We start from the raw sequence: 24,369 nt of genomic DNA, 5'->3' as shown, positions 1-24,369 counted from the left end.
TCCACCAAATTTCAGAAGTTCTCAAAGATTTCAAGAGACTCGACAAGATTCTCGGAAAGGTTTACACCAGATTTCAGGAGTTGTTAATCTCTCGGGTTTTTAGAAATGTGGGAAAATCGTTTTCGATTTTTCACTTCATCTTTTCGTTTGTTTTGTGTATCGAAGGACCGTAATGAGTGGGGGAAAAACGGCTGCGCAAAGTTCGATGCCGAGACAGCTACCCGCAGAATTCACGGGAGCCTTTATATTCTTTCTCTTACTTCCAGTTCGATGAAAATTTACATTTCCCTTTTCTCCCTGTATAAAACTGTCTGTTTATCCCACTTTCTTTTAAAGAGCTGCTGGTGGTCTTACCCCGTCCCCATTCTCATCCCGGCCGGTTCTCAACCCCCGCTATTCCTCACCCCCAAAATCAACCCCCGTAAGGCTCACCCGCCTCACGTTATATCTCACCGTCGAGGGGTCGAGGAGTCCTTCGCATTTAGAAGAAAATTACGCGTCTCGGCTGCACCCAATAATCGGCGAATAGAGTGTTTCACTATTTTTCAGGCTACTCCGTTGTCTGCTTTTTGTGCTTTTTCCAGCCTCAATCACCGGAGATACGCAATTTTTCCGCAAAGCTGTTGAATTCGATTATCAGACAAGAGATAAAAATATACAGTTTTCGTATCGAGGTCAATCAAAGACGAGTCTTTCGTTCCATCTTGATTTTCCATTTTCTTTTACTGCACGGATTTTCTTGAGTGCGGTTGTACAGATTTCCTTAAATACTGCGAGGAGGGGCTGAAACTGAGCTTTCTCTTAATAAAGCGAGCTTACCTTACTAAATAGAAACATTTTTCTACCGCGTGCTCGAGAGTGGCCGAGTCGAGTGAGTTTTCCTAGGCTTGTTATTAGCCACCTCCTTATTATCCCATGCAACGTATTCTACGTGGCTATACGTGAGCCAAAAATTTCAAACCGTGACGAAATTATTATTACTATTATCAAGCATAAATGATGAATTATGAACAACTGAAGGATGTTGGCAAATATTGACAAAATTGTTGACAATCTTACTTGCTAATTTTTTTCTCCCTAACCAGCTCCGGAAAATGATTGAATTGAGATGATGGTAGAAAATTCTTCATGGGGTTTGTTCCTTCCTTTTCCGTCGTGATGGTAATAAAAAAGCAGGAGATGCCAACGCCAGGCGAAAGCGCTGAGCTCTTGGTTTTCACGATATCTTTCTTATTATATTTTATTTCATTTTCTGTTTTTTTTTTTTTGTTTTTTTCTTTTTCTTTTTCTTTCCTCCTCTTCTTCCACTTCTTCTTCTTTCACTGGCACATACAGGCAAGCGGGGGTATTTTAGAGAGTCAAGACGACGCGACTCCCTCCGTAGCTGCGGGACTGCGCGTTGTCGCTGTTTGACGAGTCGTGATAATTGGAGATTTAAAATAAGACAACAGGAGGCGAGGTATTGGGGTGGATAAAAAAACTCGGCTAAGCCTGGCGAGGAAAATCGCGTCGGATTTTGCCGAGAAGAAATGTATAAGGGGGGACGTCGAATATTTATTGGCGCGCACGAGAAAATAAAAAAAAAAAAAAACAAAAAAAAAAGTGCTTATGACTCGATGCAAAAGAAGAAGAAAAACAGAAAATAAGAAACCGAGTGAACAAGTCTGTGAGTGACGATGATTGGAAAAAAATTCTGTGTGATTGATTAAAAATTCGAATGATATATTGGGAAAGATTCAATTTACCATCGATTTGGTGAATCGCGCAACAGTATTGTATAATTACTCTCTACAGAAATTGCGAGTACAAAAAGGTGAAAAATTTTCATAAAAAGTACAGCTATCGCCTCGTCTCGTCCCAGCTTGAAGCGATATTTGTTACGCATCGATAATTTTCGATAATGGAAGGTTTTTGCGATCAGATGAGTGTGCAGTATGGCTGTATGTATAATACATAAGATATTATGCGCGAGCGGTTCTGTGTATGACGATGTAACACACGTGGGAATGTATAGCTGAGCTTGCAGACGGAGAGAGCGCGTTGAGAAAAGGGCTTCGCGGGGAAAAATTGAGTAATTATTCGGTATAGGCTTGAAAAATTGCCACCTAATCCTTGAATCGATGGCTCGGAAGGATATGGGAATCGGGATTCCGCCCCTCCGTCCCATCCTGCTGCTGCTACTCAACGTTCGTTCGGGAAAGAAGAAGGGCGACAGAATGAGGGTGGAAGAGGCATAGAGACGGTGATGGTGGTAACCCATATTATCAAAGTAACGTATCAATATCGCAATAAGGAAATGATTGCACCCCGCGGAGGTAACCCCTCGACGAGAGCTAAAGAAAAAAAAAAAAAGAAAAGAAGGAGCAGAAAGAAAATGAAAGAAAAAAAGAACCTCACCATTTTTCATAACGTCTACAAGGTCTAAGCATCATCCTTCTACGGGCTTCAGAGTCCTTGCGGAAAAGATGAATTAGTCGCGTTGGAATAATTCTTCTCTTGGTTTTTTATTTACCGAAAGTAAAACCACAGAGTGTTTGTCGTATCGTATCATTTTTTAATCTTTCGCTCCATCTTTTAACGTATGCATAAATAGGAAGACTAGGATTTGTGGCCGTTTTTCGTATTTCTCTTTTTATCGTTCTTCTTCTCCTTAGAAGCTTTAATAGTCCTCGCCAAAGGATTTAAAATTCATTTGGCGTTCCGAGTTTTCTCTCTCGCTTTTTCTTTCCTTCTCTACCTCTTGGCGCAAAGCTTACGGGTGATCTGGAGAGAGTTGAGGAAGGGAGGGAGGGAGGGAGGGAGGGAAAAAGCTATGTATAATTTATAAAATGGTATTAAATTGTCCATGTCCTCAGAGCGTGTTGGAAACTGGAGGCGGAGGATGGGTGGTAGTTGATGGGTTTAGAGTAAGGATATACTGCCAGGGCAAGGAACATATTAGCTCGACTTAAGACTTGGCATAATGATCCTTAGAACGATAACCTTTCTTCTGATGTCACGCGCGAAGCGAGAAAGAGGGTGAGGATGAGAAGAAAGAGGAGGAGTAAGATAGGCGACGCGAGAAGTGAGTCAGGGCTGAGGCGTACTAACCAACCAACCGCCCAACCAACCGACCCAAAGTATAAGGGAGGGAAGCAGTGAGCTGAAAATAAAGGAGACTTTCGGAAAGACCTCTGATTGTGAACTGCAGGGTGATCTTTCGAGTATATAAAAAAAAAAAAATAAAAAGAAGAGCGAGAGAAAGAGAGACTGTGAAAAAGGAGAATGGCGTAAGAAGACGGGGAAAACGGTGGAAGAGAAACCCTGAAATGCCCGTCAAGGCGAGCGAGACCGCGGTGGCTCAAACGTCTCACCGCAAATTTTTATTCATTTACATCAGCCGTATAGAGCAAGGAGGAGACGAGAGGCCTTTAAGTCGGGGGGAGTGAAGAGGGCGGAAAGAGGCAGGATCGAGAGCTATTTCCATTTTATTTAAAAAGAACATTCCTCTGAAGTGAGGATTACGCTCTATCTCTCTTTCTCCTTTTTCTCCTTCCCTTTGCAAAGGGAACCCGCATGCGGAAACCACCGTTGCCTTGAAAACGCATCAGTATCACGAGTATCGGCATGATTTTACGGTTCGAAATTCGACTATCATGAATCCAGAGAACGATGGTCTCTTATCCTCGATCCTGAAACTTGTGCTCTTCATCCTGTTGTCCGCGGATAGAGTCTTCATTCGCATACATCTGGGATCTCTCGAAGGGCCGAGTCCATTCCTCAGGATATGCCAGTACCCACTGACCATTTCCCACACTAAATATCGCCGGTGAGTTGCAGTTTTATCCCCACGATTCGGGACCCGTTGAACTGACGTAATCTATGTACATCACCTAAATTTTCCTACGACTAGATTTACAACCCGGCGAATGGTCTTTACACCAACGATTTAGAAGAAGACTGCAAGGCTGTCCGTCTTTTTGGCCAAAACGGCAACATAAAACTGAGAAGAAGACTGTTAGCGATTTATTCTGGTAACTAGAGGGTAAAAATTCCAAATTTTCAAATCCTGAGTCTAATTAGCGCTGCTGTCATGGCTCAGTGAATTTTTTAGCACAGCGTTGCAGGCGTTGAAGGGATCGACAGCTCACGGGCCAAGGCTTCATTCATCATATTCGATGTTTCGATTGGTTTGTCAGAGCAAATGACCCCGACAGCTCTTGGACAGGTCCACTCCGTGTCATTAATAATTCCAGATTCATCTCCCCATCTCTGTCTTTTTCCAGTGTGCCAGTATTTCACAGATGTGCGCAGATTTCACAATTCCTAAAGTCAGTGACGACCACGTGGCTAAAAGACGTCCTCAAGGATCCAATTAGTCACGAAAGGACTGCGTTGGCCACAAAGCGTATACTTCGTTACTCGCTGCAGTGCCCTGAATTAAACGCTGGAGCTTAGTTCACCGTGCAGTACAGTTCTCGGTATACGTATAATCTAAATTCTCGTCCTTCTACCCATTAGCGGCTCAGAGGAGTCCAGTTTCACCTTTAAACTGGCCAATTATTAGAGATTCTGGCGTAATCCTATTACTCCCGTTAGCTCATTATTTTATACCTCCCTAGTCGAAGACCGGTATTATAACCACTCCTTTCCGAGTACCGATAGCTCCACGCAGCTTCACGCGGTGCACGTTCAAACCGTAAATGAAGAATGAGCGTGAACCTGGAATCTAGAAATGGTCTTTCCATCGGATGTATCTAGGTTTAGGAATCTCTTCCGATACCGGAACATTTTTGTTGTAATCCTAACGGATATGGATTCATCAATATAAGTTACGAATAGAGACAGAAGCCATCTAGGATACGTTTCTCGCATGAATGGTATCGATTTAAGTTAAATTCACAGCCGAAATATCGCAGAGCATATGGCATGGATCAATTTGTATATCTGGAAAGAGGTAGAAAATGGAATCTCCAGACTACGAACCTCGTTTCTCCCCATATCGGGCGCCATTTACGTTTTCACATCAAAGGGCGCGCCAATAATAAACACCGTGGGGTAGGAAAAAGAAGTAAAACTCAAATTCTCAAACCTGCATTCATGCGGGTTGACGCGATCTTGTGTTCAAGTTCACAGTTCTCATCGTGTGGGGACTTTTAAGTATTTCACGAAATGTTGAAGGATCCAGGACTGAGCGAGGTTGAAGTTGACTACTGATTGGCAGTATCGACGAACGGCGCGCGTCTTCACGTCACGTTGAAAATCGATGGTGACCATGGAGGGCGGAAAGGATAACTCGTTTCGGAATCAAACGATCATCTGGCGCAGCCTCCGCATATGATGGAAACGGAGGGTTGGTGGTGTTTTACTCGAATCTAAACAGGATGCGCTAAACAAACGTTGCGGCGCGTGAGGGATGGGAGGGGCACACAAAACCCATTAGAGGACCAACCGACGGCCGACCAACGCGCCTTGAAGTAGATCCATGTTTTCAGAAACATCCCAAACAAACACTGTAGGTCGGATAGACGCTTTGGTCGGGATCTCCTTTCGCCGTTCCAATACTCAAAGAGGTTTGTGTGCAGCTACACGTTCGTGCTTTCTTTGTACCGAGCCAGTCACCAGCTCGCTGGTACACCAGTTTCGTTACCTCGTCGGCGACCAGGTGGAATCCAGGTGTTGAAACAGAGAGGAAGTTCGTCACGGACCGACGGCGGTCGGCGTTTCCCAATCGCAAACGGACTCCCAGTGCACGCTGAAGATCCCAAAGCTCCTCGTCTCGTCCCGGGCAAAATGGGACCAATTCCCGAGATTTTATTTAGATCCTGCAGGCCTCTTCGGGGGCATTCTGATCATCAGGAGACACATAAACCTCGAACGCGCTCCGCCGGCCCAGAGCCAGCAGCCAATCGTCCAATCAGACTCGGTGTGCGAATGGCGATGGAAGTGGAAGGAGGCAGAAGTTGCACGAGGGTAATCGGATGTCCACACCTCTGTTGTCAGCTAATGCCTGCCACCATTGTCGAGGGTTCCAAGTCGTAAGCACCGGCGGAGAAGGACTGGAAAAGATCCGCTACTGCAGAAGTGGAAGTGGACAAAACGGCGAGGGGGGAAGAGGAAAGTCGGATCTGAGGATTTCACAGGGTTGACCCTACACGGTTTAGCTATATCGTGCGAGTGACCAATCCGGGAAAATCTCTTCCACTATAAACGGCTAAACAAAGAGAGGTCCATTCCTCAGGAGAAGGCCTTCTCTTTTCCCCCATTCAAAGACTCTCCCTGGTCTCCCGTTTTTTCCCCGGCAAAAGCTAGTTTCTTATCTAGCTTTGTCCACCACTTAGGGTCATTCGTCTAGATCAGTTCGCGCTGATCAACCTTCGCCGCCATCGTCCAGCCGGCGCGAAGCCGACCCAAAGATCCAAGAGACCCTCGTTTTAAGATTGGCATAGGTGGGCAGAAGTGTCTGGCGAAGATCGAGCGTTCCGTTTTTCGCTCCTCCCCGCGGATTTCCGAATTTCTCGTTCCCGTAATTCTGTACACTTGTCCCTCTCTTTCTTATTCTTATGTCCGTTCTCTTTTTCGGGGGTAATAAAAGAAAGCAGCAATACCAGCAGCAGCAGATTAATGCTCTTACTCTTGAATCCAATCAGCATTATATACCGAGGATAGCTGCGCAGCCTCGTCGAGCCAATATCCAGGTCTGAAGCAATTTGATATTATCAACATTTCTGTGCAGAGACACACCCTCCAACATTATATCCATTACCAAACGATCCGACGTAGAATTCTCCTCCTTTTCTCCTTCTATTCTACTCCAAGGAGTTTGCTTCTCTCGCTCACTTTCGTCTTAATTCCAAGGGATGGATGATAAGTATGCTAACAAGGATCCCTCCGCGAGAAAAGAAATGATGATAAAAAAAAAGATTAATAAAAAAAAAAAAAAAAGAGGGAGCGGTGAGCAATGAAGCAATCATGAAGTATACCAGACACTCTTGCAGAGGCAGGAATTAGCGGGGCTCGTGTCTGTTAGCAGGAACGTCGATTCTCCTGTCACTGTTCATTCCGCTGTATATAGAGCCCATTAGCCGATGGAAACTTTGCCGCCACCTTCACCACCGACGCCTCGCCACCAACGCTGCAAAGATATCCCAGGCTCACCCGTACTTTGTTAGTTTTTATTTCTTTCTAACGAAACACCGCCAGCTTCAGGATCAGTTAAGACGAACTATACGAATCTGGATACCGTTCTGATCCTCAGCTAGATTATAACCTCCAGCTTTACAGTTATGAAGAAAATAGCGTCGTATTTTGTTGCACTGAATATTGATCGACTGTCTTGCACAGGATGAGAGTCGTCCTTGAGGTTTCAATAGAAATTCACGGCCGAAAGATTGATTGGTTTGACGTGAAAGAATGAAACTTTTCGTTGGGTGCAAGGAAAGCACCCGATGAGTGCCTCAACGATTTTCTTCATTGTTGCGATATGCTTTAGTACATCGTAAAACATGAGACACGTATTTCTTTCAAAGTCCCAATTCGGCCATGTAACAAGTAACATGACCCCTAAAGTTCATTCCCAAAAATAAATTAATTCCATTTTTCAACTCTTATCACGTCCCGTGGCTTTCAGTATACGTTGGCTGTCGCATGAGGTCTTCACGTCTTAGTCTTATTTTGGCTATTATAAGTGCTCTAAAATTTCTTTCGAGGCATCTAGTTGAAGATTCAATGGTTCGTTTGCTTGTTTCTTTTTTTTCGTAGAGGTGAGAAAGCCGTGCGTCTTCTTGTGTACAAAATATATACGCAACAAGAAATCAAGCCAGCACGAAAGACCCCATGTGACAGGGTAGAGGTTAAATAACAAAAAAAAAAATTCGAAGTTATTCACTACTAACGGACGACAATAATAAGCTCAGCGTTTTCACCCCCAAGGGTTTCATCCCTTATACCTTTGAGCTAAATTTTACGGGTACCTTTCAGCCCGCGAACGGCCAATTTGGTACGTGAAACAAAAAATACGTGTCTAATGTCTTTTTCGATGTACTACAACATACCATAGAATAAACGAAATCGCTGAGGTATATCTCCCATGCTTTTCTGATTGTTGGTAGTTTTAATCCAGCGTTGAGCTTCGTAAAAAGTGAACCACGGTGAGAAAAGGGTACCTAATAACCCGCTTCTTTGGCGCACGTCTGCATTATTTCTCTCCCCGATTTGCCCCCCCCCCCCCCCCCATCCTGCCCCTGCATACGTGTTCCGGGAGATAGGTGAAAGCTCGGCCGGAGACATTTGGTAACCTATAAAGAAGTGTTTTACGAGGGAAGATAATGCGATGAAAGATTCGACCGGCGAGCAACCATGCCTAAAGAGTAACCGAGATCCCCCGCTCAGCAGTGGTTGTGGAGGGAGGTCGTCGGCTGGACCGCAGCGACCGTCGCCCAGGATGGCCTCCATAATATATCAATTTCGTATTCTAATGTCTAGCGGTTAATCCAAAATGTGTCGAGTCGACGGAACCCGGGCGGTGGTCGGAGGCCGTCGCCGAGGGGAAAATCCCGGCTTCCTGCAGGACTCGGGGCGAATCCGTCGACGCGGTGGTCGCGGTTCTCCCGTCCGAGGACGTCCACCCCGACACACATCCGCCGTCCCCTTCCCCCACCCCTTTCACCACCCAAATACCATCCCCTATACTTTTCAGACAGTCCGGCGATAATTGGACGAATTTTCCAACGCCAGTTTCTCTCCGTCTACGCGTACGGGTGTAAGTATATCTATGTGGCCACCACCACCACCCCCACCTTTCTCCAGACAATTATACCCTGTTATATATTGCATCGTATATGCGATTTCAACTATTCAAAAATTCATCACCTCTCACTCATTCTTTTCCCAACTTCATCCCCTTGCTCTTTTCCGTTTGTTTCACTTCAACATCCGCTTCTTGACCGCTACCGGACCTTTTCAACGTCATTCCAAATTCTCGCTTGGGAGTCGGAGAAAATGTGATGGAAATTCAAGTGTACGGTGATGTAGAAAAACCTGAGATTTTTATGTCAGAAATCATGTTGAAAAGATATGATAAAACAGTTTTGAAAACTTGACACCCGCGTATTTTTGTTTTTTTTTTCTCTTCTTTAAATCGACGTTCGGGGTATTGTTTTAGACTAGACTTTTAGTCTTCTTGGTCGTAATTTGATTTCAGTTGAAAGAGGGGCTGCGAAGGTAGGGAGGGAGATCGGGGAAAAAGCTCGCGTAGAAAACAATCGAAAGCGTTATACGTAAATTTTCACGTTCGGGGTAGTAAATTATAAAAGCAGAAGAAATTAGTGGTGAATTCACACGACGTGTCTCACCCCTGGGTCCGGTCTCTCTACTTTTTTGCCGTGGCTCCTCTTCTGGCATTGAGTGTTTGGTTGAAAATGGGGGAGAGAAAAAAGGAACGATGTGCAAAAAGAGAAGAGGCAAAAGAATTGAAATAAAAAAATGAAAAAATAAAAAAATAAATAAATAACTGGCACTCTACGACCGGTGCTTTTCGCGGGTTCTGAGATAAAAAATTATCCGCAGCGGTAGAAACGTTTTCCACCTTAAATCATATATTTATCGCGACATTAATTCAACCCTTTTAGCCTGCCGAGATGGGGCGGCGAACAGGGGTGGAGAGGCGTGTGTGTAACCCTTTTTTCATCCCGACAGCTCGTTACTCCGCTAATTTCTCAGATTCAAGGATTTTTACGTTTCCTACTCCGTCCGTTCGTTCCTCCTCTCCCCCGACGGGTCGTCGAAAACCTCTCTTTCATTATTTAGTGCAGGATATAATGCTTTTCACCCCGTTGCAAAACCATCCGTGACCTCCAACCCCGCCCCGCCATCTACCCTCCAGTATTTCTTCCTCCAACTCTACCCGACGCTTGAACAACCACCTCGAATCCCACTCACATGTTGTATGTATTCGCAGATTTGCAAATTCCACAATTTGTGACCAAGCATAATTTCGTTTCTAGCACCGAAGAAAAAAAGAATCCATCTCGATCGATATTCTAGGCATCAACCTTGTCGATATTTTCTCCAACTGTTTGACTCCCATTCAATCTCAGGGATACTGATAACGGAGAATGAACGATCAATTTGTGAATTTTTTTATCTTCCTTCATGACGATTAAATAAAAATCATTATAAATCCCAAATCAAAAAATTAAAAAAGTGATGGGAATAGAACAGAGTTTCTCGTTCCGCGGACCGTTTCTGAGGTAGGTTCTTACCTGGGCGAGATATCGTCCTATGACAACAAACCGAAGAATTGCGGCAAAGGGAGGAGAGCAAAAAGAAAATTTCTAATAGCATTGGCGTTCATGCTGACGTCGAGTGTGTACATAATACGGAATAAGAATTGTATAGAAAATTCGTACAAGCATGCATGCGGGGATGTGTGTATTTTGTGTACATCTGTGTGTATACCGGGTATTTATTATATAAACGTCGAACCTTAAGCTCCGACACGCAGTGGTAAATAAAACGTAGGTATATACATTTGTTGGTATTTCACGAAACTCGCCAGCCAGCCGGCGAGCAGCAATTCCTGAGATCCTAAGATCTGTATGGTTTTCAGTTTTTCCGTTATAACTACGTCGAATCGTAAACAGCATGGATGTTAAAAAAACTCTTACAAAACACGGCGAGAGGTGAAAAGAAAAATTGCATTTTCAGGAAGAAGCATGAATGACGGAGCAATACTTCCGTCATCGTTGTTTTTCAATATCTGTTTGCTTCGTCAACGTTGCAAAAAAATTCATACATATATACGACGAACGTCTTAAGAAAGATCCGATTTTCGAATCCGTCGAATAGTTTCGTTGTCTGCGTGTTGTACCGTCCGTATTTTAAAGATTTTATTTTCTCCTATTTCAGAGGTTAGGAAAAAGAACTCGATCGGTACTAAAGATCGGGACAAATTCATCAATCTTCTTCAATCGACGATGACAGTCTCGAGCGAAATATCTTCTTTTGTTGCCGATCGGACTCGCAAGGTAGAACAAACGATTCGACGCTACTTTGGGTGATGCATAATCAATTCATTCGCGGAAATCTCTGTTAGGCTCTACTGATGAAGAAGCTACCAGCAGCATCGACCGAATCATCAAGATCAACGCCAAACGTCACACAATGACTCGTTTTTCACAATCAAACCGTACAAATCGCACCACATACATGTACGAGGTTACAACGCAAGTCTGGATCATTCGTTCAGTCAGTCAGTCAGTGAGTCAGTGAGTCAGTGAGATATCGTAGCAGGATCGGAAGAACACGTCTAGTCCTGTGACTCGGTGGACGTATGGACTGTTCGGGCGTCGTGTTTAAGTGAGGGGGGGGGGGGGGGGGGGGAAACCGAGTCGCCCGAGGGTAGTTGATCCAAGGCAGTCGGTAGTCGGTGGTGATCGTCGTTTGGCCGTCATCCATCCATCCATCCATCCATCCATCCATCCATCCCATCCAATCCATCCAGTTGCCCGGTGTGGTCGTCTGTCGTCGGGCAAGGACGGGGGGCGGGGGGGGGGGGGGGGATCGGGGGCTTGTGGGGGGGGGGGGGGGGGGTTTAAAATCGGATGGTAAATTTTGGCGGTGCGGTGAACGTGCCGTAGGCGATGACGACGCCAGACCGGTGGGGGAAAAGAGAGCGACAGGGAGAGAAGAGAGAGGGAGAGAGAGAGAGAGAGAAGGATGACGGCAGCGTCGGAGGAGGGGGAGCGAGAGGTAGGGGCGGGAGGGGGGAGGGCGACGCGCGGCAGACACAACCGGGCCTGTTGGTTGGTTTCAACTATATTTGTTTATATTTACACAACAAGCCCCGCGCTGCTGCCTGCCTGCCTGCCTGCCTGACTGCCATCCCTGCCTGCCTGCCTGCCTGCTCCATTCGTTTCATACGTTTCGTTCGTTCGTTCGTTCGTTCGTTCCTTCGTCTCTCGAGTCTCTCTTGCACATACCTAACTCCACGCGCTCTCTGGGGTTTAGTGTTTAGAGTTACCTCGGCGTGCTCGCAACTCACAACGACACTTATTGTGACCGCCGCGCGGCGTTATCGCCTCCTCAAAAAAACCGGCTCGTATCACACCGACGAGCCGATCAAACCGACGAAACCGCTGCGCAGCTGGACGGTTTAAAAAATCGAACTTTTTACCCGTGAGAGAAACGGATTTTTTTCCGAACCCCTCTACCTTCGTCCCTCTCTCTCTCTCTCTCTCCCTCTCTCTCTCACACAGCCACCGCCGGGTTCACCTTACTTTTATCTCTGATCGGTTTGTTCGGATATCGATCGCGTCCTGTAAGAATAGTCGAACGTAAAGGATATTGTGATTAATTTTTGTAAAATTGTGTCGTTTGATATTTTTTTTTATCAATCGTCTTTACGTTCGTAATATCGGAGTGATTTATGTTTATTTCGTGGATTCGGGACGTGTGAATGAAACAACTGACGAGTGGCACAATTGTTTTTTTTTTTTTTTTAATTTTTTTTTAATAAATTTTTTTTTTTTGTTTCTCACCTCTTTCGAACGAAATACATGTTATACGATCATTATTTATTTCGGCACAATGTTAACGCGTCTACGTATACACACGCTTATTAATTGATACATATGCGCGATAGTGAACGACATGTGTTGTTACAAGTGGAAGATATTGTGCAAGTTTTTGGATTACAAATTGCTATATTTGACAGTCGGCGTGTCAATTGTGATCGATTAATTGAACACGGGACGACACATGGGAGGATCGATCAAGTAATTGCGAATATTAATTTTACCCTTTCATTATTTCGGATGTGGTAAATTGTTAATTCTCATTTTCTTTCATTTAATTTTTTGTTTTTTTTTTTTTTGTTTTCTTTGTTTTTTTCTATTCCCGAATCACACCGTTCTATTGTTATTGTATACATGTTCATATATCACATACATGGGGTGCATAGAAGAAGTAACTATCAATGAGACAATTGTTGAGGCTGATTTACGACCGATTATTGTATCTATGGTGGGTATATATATATATATGTGTGTATATATATATATTTATTACATACCGGCTTCACAGCCTCCCGTTCGCCATTCTATATTTATCTCGCGTTCTCAACATTTCTACCGCGTAACTACATATGCATACATATACATGTATGTAAATGCGTATTACATACATTTAGTACAAGTCCTTCTACCCGAAAAGAAAATTTCGTTCTTCAGTCGGTATTTAAACCAAAATGTATGTACAATTGTATAGGAGAAAAATATATATATATATATATATATATATATATATACATATACAAACACAAACAAGTTTGCATTTTTTTCTTTTCACTTTCTTGGGCGACGTGTCTTTGCTTTTTTTTTTTTTTTTTTCGTTCATAGCGCTTTAAATTTTTTACACTTTCTCAGCTCTTTCAAACTCGGTCGATGATCCATGAATGAACCGGCGCAGATGAGTTCATTCTTTTTCAGATCTTTTCTCCATTAGTAGGTATGTTTGATTTAAATCGTTTCTGGTCATGGTTTTACAAACGTTCAAAAACTATACACAGGATGGTTTTAATTCTGCCCCCTTCCCCCCACCCCCCTCCCCTATGTGAATATAAAAAGTTTATAAAAAACGTATAAACTGTCGAATTTTTGAGTAGCGATTGAAAAAAAAAAGAAAAAAAATAAAGAAGGTGAAAAAAATAAGCAAATTCTAAACAAGGAAAAATTTTCACAGTAGAAACTGATCGGCAAAATTTTAATGACGTCAAATATTTGTGTAATTTATTTATATATATATCATTCGAACACGCGCGAGCGATGATTATTTTTCCCAAAGTGAAAAAGCAGCGTTTGATTTCTCTTTGATTCTTTTTTTTTATTCGTTCCGCGCTAATTCGTCATTGTTTTCACGTGAAACAATCAAAGACGTGATAATGGTGAATCGTATCGCGGTATCGGGTTTGTATTTTGTCGAAGAAGAAAAAAGAAAAAAAAAATTAACGTTTCGTTCTCGGTATTGTTTTTCAGGACGATGGCATAATGGATCATGATCAAGACGGGGACGTTGCGATTAACCTGTCAACATCCCAGAGACCTTCTGCTTCTACGACCCCGAACGGAGACACATCCGCATCCTACGGCCACGATCATCAGAACAACGATCAGGTAAGGTAACCGTTCTTTTTATTTTCTCTCATACAATCGTTCCGGAGACTATGTGCGGTTGCGATACCTGGGTGTATGCGTGTGTGTGCGTGTGTGTGTGTGTATATATGTATATATTCGTTATCCCGGACAAGATAATCGATTAAAAACCGATCGGAAAAATATGAAACGAAATGAAAGGAAACCCGATGCTTGCTATTGTGCGGCTCGTTATCATGTTTGGAAATTGATTGGATAACGAGTAATTAAATAATATATCGATGATGAACCTTCGAATTTTGACACACCGTGCTCGAGGCTAATGCCGATGCTAATTATCAGACTAAATAATAACTATACCCGTATAATCATTCATGCATTAACACGCGCCGAGGTGGAATATTTTATTATAATTTTTCTTCCTCTTATTCGTATTCTTCTTTCTCTTTTTAATGCCTCCCGAATCGCGTGTGACGAAATATTTTCATCGCGTATCGCGGTGTGTGCACATATATATAGATGTCGTTGTAACGGAGAAGATATTAATAATGAAACTTGCTCAATTGTTTGTGGCTACTTTCAACGTCGTTAATCGATATGTATTTATATAAACGAAAAAAAATTTAATGTGAATTTTTGATCTACCGTGATAAGTATGTGAACATCAATTTTTTCGGAGTCTAATCTACATCAGTTGCGATAAATCTAGCCGAGCGTATTTGTAACTCTTACGCTATTCGCGAGGTTGAAATTTGTAGTGACGTTGACGTGACGATGAATGTTGGGAAAAATATATTCATGTCGCAACTTTAGGATTATCCCGAAATTGGGTAAACGGTAATGAAGCAGAAACTACGTCGTCGCATATTTAAAATTCAACTATTTCAAAAACATTGTAAAATTGCAAAGCGACGATGTCCGTTCCCTCCACGTTTCATCGCGTCAACGTTACCAATTTCAACCTCGTTACTTATTCGTTTTGCAACACTTGTTATTACTATTTTCGAATTTCCAAGTCTTGTCGTCAATTTTTATAAATTTAATTTCAAAAACAGACGAAACAATTCAATTCTATCAATTACGCCGAGTTATTGTCGCGGTTATTATTATTATCAGTATTACCGTTGTTATCGGGGACAGAGAATTTTACCGAAACGATAGAGAGAATGTTTCTTTTTTCAAATTTACTCGTTTCCCGTATCATCGGAAAACAAGGGATGCCTTGTATAATAATGTGCGTATGAAAGGGCGGCGCAGAAAGCGGTTGACACTCTTACGGTTAGACCATAAAATCGAGACCTGATTTCAAATTCAATTCAAAATCCGCGGTTTGTGCATGCAATATACTTTGGAGTCCCTCGCTTTTCGTTCCCTTTCCCGATTTTTTTCTTTTTTTCTTATTTTTCTTTTTATTTTCCTCTCTCGCCCCACGTAGCTTTACGGTATGCGCGGGAGAAAAACCGTCGCTGAGGGAAACAAATGTTTTATGGGTTCTAAAGCGTTCTTTTCGCTACAGGTTTTCAATATAAGCTTCACGCGTGGCTCTCGGATGTTCTATCATTATTATTGTTGTTGTTATTATTATAACTATTACTGTTATCGTTACGATTGTTCATTTTTTTTATTTATTTATTTATTTCTTTTATCTCTCTCTCTCTCTCTCTCTCTCTCTCTCAACACCTCTTCTCTTTCCTTTCTCACGCTGTTCTCTCGTTTCTCTCTCCGTCACGACTTGTGCACAAGCTTGTTCTTATTCCACTCTGCGATTTGGTCGGTTGAAGAGTACGTTTTGATGAGCTGACGCGACGGTGTAAAAAAAAAATTCCCATCGAATTTTGTGGATGGAAATTTAATCGTACGCGCAACGCCGATGAACGAGATTACGAGTTGAGGGCAAAGACTCGACTCTAAACTGCTTCCGAAGAATTCTGAATTTGGTCCATGTTTCACTCAATTAGCTTCTCGACCTCACGTTTATGAAAATCGTTCTCTATCCGGCAAAACTCCTACCGAACGTATCGGTAATCTTCCGTTTACATTCATCGACGGATGAATAATAGACGTAGAATTCACTACGGTATAAGTTCAGCAGTGAGAGGTCGTTTATTGGGAGATTTGTTAATTGTATGGAAAAACTTTCAGGACGAAATAATCGGGATACAATTGCTTTTGGGAAGGTTTTTTCATCCAAACGAATCCTGAGGAGATATTGAAGATTTTTGTTTATAGGGTAGATATGTACCGTTTTCATTAGTTGACGATTTTTAGTCAATGATCTAATTTTATCGAGAGGATATCCCGACGAGATTATCATCGCGGTTACACCGATTGTGAGAAAAGAGTTTTGTTATAACGAACAGGATTTATTTACCGTTAACAAATCGTATGTTTGAATATGGCGAAATAAATATTTAGTTATAGATGAGAAATCGTGGATTTGTATACGCGTACTTGAAGACTTTGTTAACAGTTGATAAGTCATCTACTTCTTCAGAAACAGTATCCTGTTATACAAAACAATCTAACACGATGTTAAAATACTTGAATATCGATACCGAATGAATATTTATCAATAGTCAATCAACGAAATATTTTATTGAAAATCCTATTCGGTGTCACATTTTCCAAACCAAAAATAAATCTTATATCGCACGCGCCTAATCTCAAACATAACTTCAAGATCTAAGATAAGATCAAGAATTTACGAACAAAAACACACTGCAGCGATATTTAAACGTTGGAAGAAGCTCGGACAATCTTCGATATTGTAACATCAGCTTATGAACTTCGAATCCTGAAATAAGATATGGCGTGAAATATCTCACAATTAGTGCCAAGTTTTTGGTAATCGAAAAAAAAAAATTTCAATCGATTTTCGCTTTATCTTTCGCAAATATGTTTTTAATAACAGACGTATTTTAGCTAGAGGTTAAATATTCCATTCGCTTCAAATGCTGAAAAATTTCTATCCTAGTTGTGACACAGAACGCACGTTCGTTACGCGTTGATAATTTTTTTTTTTTTTTTTAACAGTTAATAAAGTGATTCCTGAAAATAGTCAACGAAATATACCCTCCTCTCAGTGTAGGATTCTTCAGCACCAGATCCTTGCCAAGTCAGACGTCAAGATTCAACTCTCGAGAGTAACGAAGCTACGAGAAATCGGCGTGTCCTTAGGTTTGAAAAGCGGGGAACTTCCGACCCTCGCATCCGGTCAGTGTAACTGTCACGGTAACTTGTTGACGGGTTTGACCGCGTTGCCGTGTCGAATTTTCGTCGGTTTCTCGTAGGCGCATAGACGCTGTGTAGAAACGGGCGAATCGCATGCGAATTGGCGTCGCGTCGACTTCTCGCCTCTTCTGGACCTCCGCGTAACCCTGCGGGGAGGTTGTACCTTTGTCAAAGTTTGCCTTTCGGGATAACGTGACATAATCAGGACTAGAAACGCAAGGAGAGAGAAACGGGGAAGCGTCGAGGTTCGGAGAAGCTTGCAGACCTACCTGCTCGTCTTCTTGTTTATAATTTACAATGCCAGAAGCCACAATTACGGAGGAACTAATCCTGCTGCTGGTCCTGGATGATACTGAACAACCGCACGACGTCCTCGAGACTCTGCCGCGAATCTTGGCAGCTCGTTTATTTATTTACAACAGATCACACCTTCGGCTAAGATTTATCAGCCGTATCTACGTCGCTACGCGTAGGACGAGATCCTACGGAGAGAATTAACCGAGAAGAGAAAGATGTGTGTGTGTATATTAGGGTGGTCCTTGTTTAGGGTGTTGACGAATTTTTACACCGCCACATCACTGAAATCAATTTCAAATCATTTAAAAAGAGTCGCCAAATTTTTTCAGATTTTTACAGCAAGTCTGAGATAGCCCGCGTTGTGATCGAAGTTTTTTATGGAAGTGACGTGAGAAAAACTTTTTTTCGCACTGTATATTTCATCGTGAAAGTAATAATGTTCCAAAAAATCTGTAACTGCGAGGTTTTAGTCGGCGTTAGTGATACTGTGTGTAAAAAAAAAAAAATACACATCATCGTCGAGGCAATCTAGACGAATTGCACTTCCTCTAAATAAAAAAGAAAGTCAGGTTTCGAGGTTGTGCAATTCGTCTAGATTGCCTGGTACGATGATGTGTATTTTTCCCCAGATAGTAGCACTAATTATCACCAAAACCTCGCGGTTACAGATTATTTGGAACATTATTACTCTTGCAATAAAATATATACTGAGAAAAAAAAATTTCACCCATGTTAATTTCCGTAAGAAACTTCGATCACAATGCGGACTATCTTAGAGTCGATGTAAAAATCGGAAAAAATTAGCGATTGTTTTCGAATTATTTGAAGTCGATTTGGGGAATGGTCTGGCAAAAATTCGTCGACACCCTGAATAAGGACCACCCTAGTGTATGTATACATATATATGTACCGGGACAATGTCTTGAAACTTGAAAATCAAGTGCGCATGCGCGAGTTTTATCGGCTGTTCGCGCAGGCTGGCCAACCCGAGTTTCAGCTGTCAAACTGCTTCTGCCGGCGATGTGGTTGATACGAATTTTCGAGGTTAGAATCTCAAATAATTGAGGCAGTGACTCGGAAAGGTTTGTGAAGCGTTTTGTTAATGGGTCGGAAAGTTGAATCGTCAAAGAACGGTCGGAATTTAACGCTTACGCTCTTTAAAAGTTCAAACGTAGACATTTTGCGTAGGTTGGCCCGCCTGCATCGCAAGACAAAAGTATCGCTGCGGGAAAGATTTCGCCGACCAATGAGATTTAATTATTTGGCGCATGCGCGGTTCATTTTCAAGCTTCAAGAGATTGTCCCGGTATACAAGTTACGATGATGTCGAATGCGTGTTATGTCTACCTATATTACACCGGGGAAAAGTAATAACCTCGAACTTACCGCGGCCGTCTTTCGGCTCCCGCATCGAAGATGAGGAAATATAAAATTTGTTCACATGCGGGGCGGTGGGAAAACGGCTAAGAACCTCCCCTCATCCCCTATATCGACGCAAATTGCAAATAGCATGTCGCTTCCAATCAAGTTGCCGAGAGAGAAGAAAGAAGAGAGAGAGAGAGAGAGAGAGAGAGAGAGAGAGAGAGAGAGAGTTGGTGGAAAGGTGGTGGGGGCACTTCTCTCGGCTTTGTCTTCTTCCGTTCCCGTGCATCGCATCCGCGGCTTTTTATTCACCTTCATTTTCATTTTCTCAGATTGCCCGCCGAAGAAAATGTCACAAAATTTCCTTCCACTCTAATTGAACGGCTAAATTTAAGATAAAAAGCAAAAGCTGCACAGCTGGCTCGAGTATAAAACGACTTATAAGCGTCCTTCTCTCTTTCTCTCTCTCTCTCTCTCTCTCTCTCTCTCTCTCTCTGTCTCTTACCCCGAACACTGATCGCATTTGTTGTTCGAAATGCCTAAAGACGCTCACTTGGTATTTTACTACTTGTGCAGAGGCTAGCCTCTTTTTTCACCCCTCGGGCCTTTTCCGACCGGCTTCTGTGTACTTCTATTCTTAACTCTCACGTGCAACGGGAAAGTATTTTCACCGTCTTTAACACAGCGTGTAGTTTGTGTACACATTTGCCGTTTCGGTATAATGCATCATTGTACGTATTGTACATGTAACGACGTAAAAGGGTTATGTAAAATTTATTCTCCCTAGTCGTTTGCCGTTTTTATTTCACCATTTCACACATCAGGATCCTTTCAATGCTTCTTGAAATCAATTCCTTTCACTCGATCGATCAGATGTCGCTTCGAATCTCTGCAACAACCAAAGATATCTCCATGAAAATTAACGTAATTATACTTTTTTTTTCTCACTTGCGCGAAATTCCAAAGTCGGGAAATTTTCGGAGCTAACAAAAAGTAGGTAAAATATGTTATACGGATTAATCGATGAAGACCTGCAATTATATATAGATATATGTATGTGTATAGAATTTGAGTTAATTGTCAAATAGCTTGATATCTTAGTAATTTATTTTCCACTTTTCTCGTGGTTAAACACTGTATTTTTTTTTCTTTTTTTTATTTGGATTCTTACATTATTCGATTGCATGTTATATTTATACTCTTGGCTACTCATACACGGTGACGAAGGATCGCACGAACAGCTACGTTGAATTCGATTCGGCGCTTTGCTTCCATTATTAAACGCGGCTGTTAAAACCTTACCTTAGCAGCTGTGTACTCAAATACAATCTGGGAATCAAGTCCCTCGTATACGTCCCGACTTCTCTCGGTTTGAGGGTCGGGCTGCTGCAGGCAGGCTGGCTAGTCGAGTCGGCACGATTAATTTCTATTATTCAAGAGATAACTTTTCCCCGTTAAGTAATACAAGCCTCCGAACACGATCCCCAGCCTCCTTCTCTTTCCCTCATCTCGAAGATCCGGGAACCAAGAAAAGGAAAAATTGGAACGCTGCGCAGTCGTCGAGAAAAAAGATTTAAAACAAATCCCTTGACATCACCGATTTTCGTAACGATTTATTTACTCCGTTATTTGTTTGTTCGTTGTTTTTTTTTTTTTGTTTTTTTTTCTTTTTTCAATCCTTTCTTTCGTCCAACGGAATTTAAAAGATTTTTCCCTGCGTTGTCGCAATTCCATTATCGGTCCGATATTACTGGAAACAAATTGTGAAAATCAGTCGAAAACGCCACGAGCAAAATATACCGATAAAATAAACCCAATTTTTTTTTACCGATTTCTCTTCCCCGCTCGTTTATATTCATGCGATATCAATTTTTCGAAAACTAAGCAGACGACTGCTCTGAAATCGGGACCAAGAATAATTTTGACAATCGTTGCCGATTTTATCGTCAACTTTTTTTGCCCTCATAATTTTTCGCTGCTATTTTGTCATGGGTATGAAATATCAGGTAGCTAAGCATGACGATCTGAATAAGATATGAAATTGAACGAACGATATTGCAAAAATAATTTTCATTCTCATACCGATTTCCGTTCTGCTTCAACTCCTGTTACACCGGTGTGTGAATTTTTGAAAAAAGAGCAGACGGTTGCTGATATAGTGAGAAAAAAGAAGTAAAAACAGCAAATCGGTGATTGTTACCGATTTTCTTACCGATTTTCTTACCGATTCTCTTTTCAAATATCGTTAAAATTACAACCCGATTATTCCGATGAATCAACTTCATCGTCAAGTAGAAAACTCGACCTTATTAACGAAGGGAGTCTTCATTCTTTGGTTATGTATTCTCACCGAGAAAAAGATGACGAAAAAAAAAAAAAATGGGGGTACACGAAGTAGGGCGAGGGACCGATATATGCAGAAGTGTATACACCTCTCTTTATTCTCTTTCTATCTTTCTTCTCTCCATCTCTCCGAAATGCACGAGCAGCCTGATGTCTCACCGTGTCGCGGCCATCGTGCGTTGAGCCGGGACGGACGCGTTGCGGTGACAAAAACTGAATTTGTATGTGTAAACGCCACCTGAAATAACTCATGAGAGCATCGCGGGCAAACATACGTGTTACCGGGTGTAAACATTATCAGTGTAGGTAGAGGTACGCTCGGTGTTAAGGTTGACTCGAGACTCGAGACTCGAGTCGCGTTGGGTTTAGTCGCAGTCCGATATTCCGCGTTCAACCTCGTCATTGAGGAGAAGCCAGTTTGCGCCGATTTTTTCCCCTCTTTTTCTCCATTTCCAATTCTCTCGCCTGTCCGGCGAAACAGTCCGCCTGAAACAACTACCGATCAACGCGGTGACGATTGTTGGAACATATTTTCAAATCTTCACCACGCAAACTTGTCGTTCTTGCCTTCGACAATTTGCTTCTTTTCTTTATCTCTTTTCTTTCCATTCTTTTACCCGGTTCTTTTCCATTGCTTTTCTCTATTCGTTGTTATTCGTTCTTCGTGTTTGTATTTTAATTTTTTCATTTCTCGTTCTTCTCGCATCAGTTTACAATCGTCACGTGTCACCTGTATATATCTCGTACTTATACAATCAGCCGACGATTGTTGAACAATCGGTATTCTTACTCATATCAATGACGTAGCGAGATCGCGATTTCACACATCTTTGATCAGAGTTACCTAGCTAATTAAATACCAGCTTCTTTCATATGTCATTCTGTTCCAGTCGATTCTCGCGCGGATCGTATCGGTGTGGAAAAAAAATAAAATAAAATAAAAAACAAAATCGCTGATTCGATTGACGCGATTGATCCGACGACTGATATAATTCATTGACCCTATACGTTATTCATGAATTGATCGTATAAGCTCTGCGAAATTCCTCCGAGACTCTTAACTAAAGTGCACTCACTAATGGCTAAATTAGGGAAAAGTGAGAATGTAAGAGAAAGTATTAATGGAAGTCCGAAGAAAATTACTTTTGGGTAATATTGTTTTTATCTTGATGTATCTACGTAAACACGGTTAACTTTTCCTGTTACGGTATAATTTAACCTAACCTAACTCAACCTAACCCAACTTCTCAACCTCCTCACATTCTTGCATCAGGAATTGTTATCTATGGCCGGGAGAGAAAGGGGGGATTATTGGTGATTCGAAAATTTATCTTTGAGTAACATCGTGTTTATCCTAACGTGTCTGTACGAACACGGTCAAGTTGTCTTGTTGAAGAATAATTAAACCCAACCTAACCAAACCTAACCTAACTTCTCAACCACCTCAACATTCTTAGATTACGGATAATAAGCTACGGCGTGGAGAGGAAGGGGGGATTATTGACGATTCGAAAATTTATTTGTCTCTGTTTTGACGTGTCTCCGTGAACACGGTCGAGTTATGACGTTACGGTACAATTTGACCTAACCTAACCTAACCCAACCGAATTTAACCTAACTTTTCAACCTCCGCGGCATTCTTACATCGCGATTTATCGGGTATTGCGGGTGATGGGGGGGGTTATCGGTGATTCGAAGATGATACTGCACCGTTTAATGCGTACAACTTGATGGCCCCCCCACCCCTGTCGCCGTCACCTCGACGTTTCGGCGATGCTGCCGTCTGCACGAAGGTGGAGACACACAAATGACACAAGAGGCGGCGACCAAATTGAATTTCGGTTCTGGCCTGTGTTTAGATTCCTCACCGACTGTTTAGTTTAGACGTACAAAGAAAACATCTATGTGTTTATTCTAGCCGTTGCTTCTCCCCCTCTCTTTCTCTTCCTTCGTACTATTACCGCCCCTACTCCGCCTCTCCCTGTCTTTATCACCCCCCCCCCCCCTTCTTCTCTCTCTCTCTCTCTCTCTCTCTCTCTCTCTCTTTGCAGTACGAACGAGCATACCTGTATACCGCGTGTATTCGCACCGGCAGATGCCAATATTTCAATAATAACAATAATCATCATTATTATTATTCAAACAATTATAACACTGTGTATACATGTGTAACATATGTAAAATGCACGGGTCGCTGATCTCTGGCTTCGAGTAAGTAAGTGAGTGAGAAGGAGGAGGAGAAAAATAAAAATAAAAAAAATAAGTAAAAATACGACGAAAGAAACGAAAATAAAGATATATACTGTATTGTTTGTTCTTGTATTATTTTAATCGCGACGTGTACTCCTTTTCATCGCTGCTGCCGCCGCTGCACCGAACGATTCGATCACCTTCAACGTCATCAAAATGCGAAAATAATTGTATGAAAAACAAGAACAAAAAAAAAAAGATGAGAAACCGATGATTTATGTATTTTTCTATCATAACCGGTTGAAGATGAATCTATTATATGTGATAAAAATTATCAGCCTCGTACTTGTTCAAATATATCATACATTACACGAGCACGCATATTATGCTTGTGTAAAAATCCTGGATACAAGTCTCTGCGAGGATTAAGTCCTTGTATATATATATATATATATATACATATTGTGTATATATATGTACACTGTTGAAAAGGAGAATTACGTCGAAGGGTTGTAAATCCAACCCTTATGTATGCACTCTTTCGCGTCCTTACAACGGCCTCGTTTTTTTTTTCCATCTCTGTCTCGTTCAACTCTGTTACTTCATGTTTTTGTTTTTTGTTTTTTTTTTCTCTCTTTATTTGGTTGCTTTTTATTATTATTTCTATTCGTTGTTTTTACTTTTTCATCCTCTATTTTCTTCTACCCCCTCCTCCGACCTTTATTTCCGTTCCTTTTTTCAATCCTACGGGGTTGTTCTGAACACACACACACACACACACACACACACACACACACACACACACACACACAGATAT

General features: G+C 42.0%; 1 protein-coding gene across 7 annotated transcripts in view; it reads left to right on the top strand.

The window, feature by feature from the left end:
- LOC124182753 (forkhead box protein P1-like) overlaps positions 1-24,369 on the top strand; it is a 212,794-nt gene that overhangs the window by 108,610 nt on the left and 79,815 nt on the right. For 4 of the 7 annotated variants that reach the window (XM_046570398.1, XM_046570397.1, XM_046570396.1 and 1 more), the window contains exons 1-2: positions 12,597-12,755; positions 14,013-14,150. In XM_046570398.1, the coding sequence (XP_046426354.1) occupies positions 12,612-12,755; positions 14,013-14,150 (282 nt within the window). In that variant the 5' untranslated portion in view covers positions 12,597-12,611. Of the gene's footprint in view, positions 1-12,596; positions 12,756-14,012; positions 14,151-24,369 lie in introns of those variants that run through there. The other 3 variants (XM_046570395.1, XM_046570399.1, XM_046570400.1) reach the window with 1 other exon arrangement.

The sequence above is a fragment of the Neodiprion fabricii genome, chromosome 5 (assembly GCF_021155785.1).
Source record: "Neodiprion fabricii isolate iyNeoFabr1 chromosome 5, iyNeoFabr1.1, whole genome shotgun sequence".
Classification (NCBI taxonomy): Eukaryota; Metazoa; Arthropoda; class Insecta; order Hymenoptera; family Diprionidae; genus Neodiprion; species Neodiprion fabricii.
Note: the sequence above shows the minus strand (reverse complement) of the source record. Positions and strands in the feature narration are given on the sequence as shown.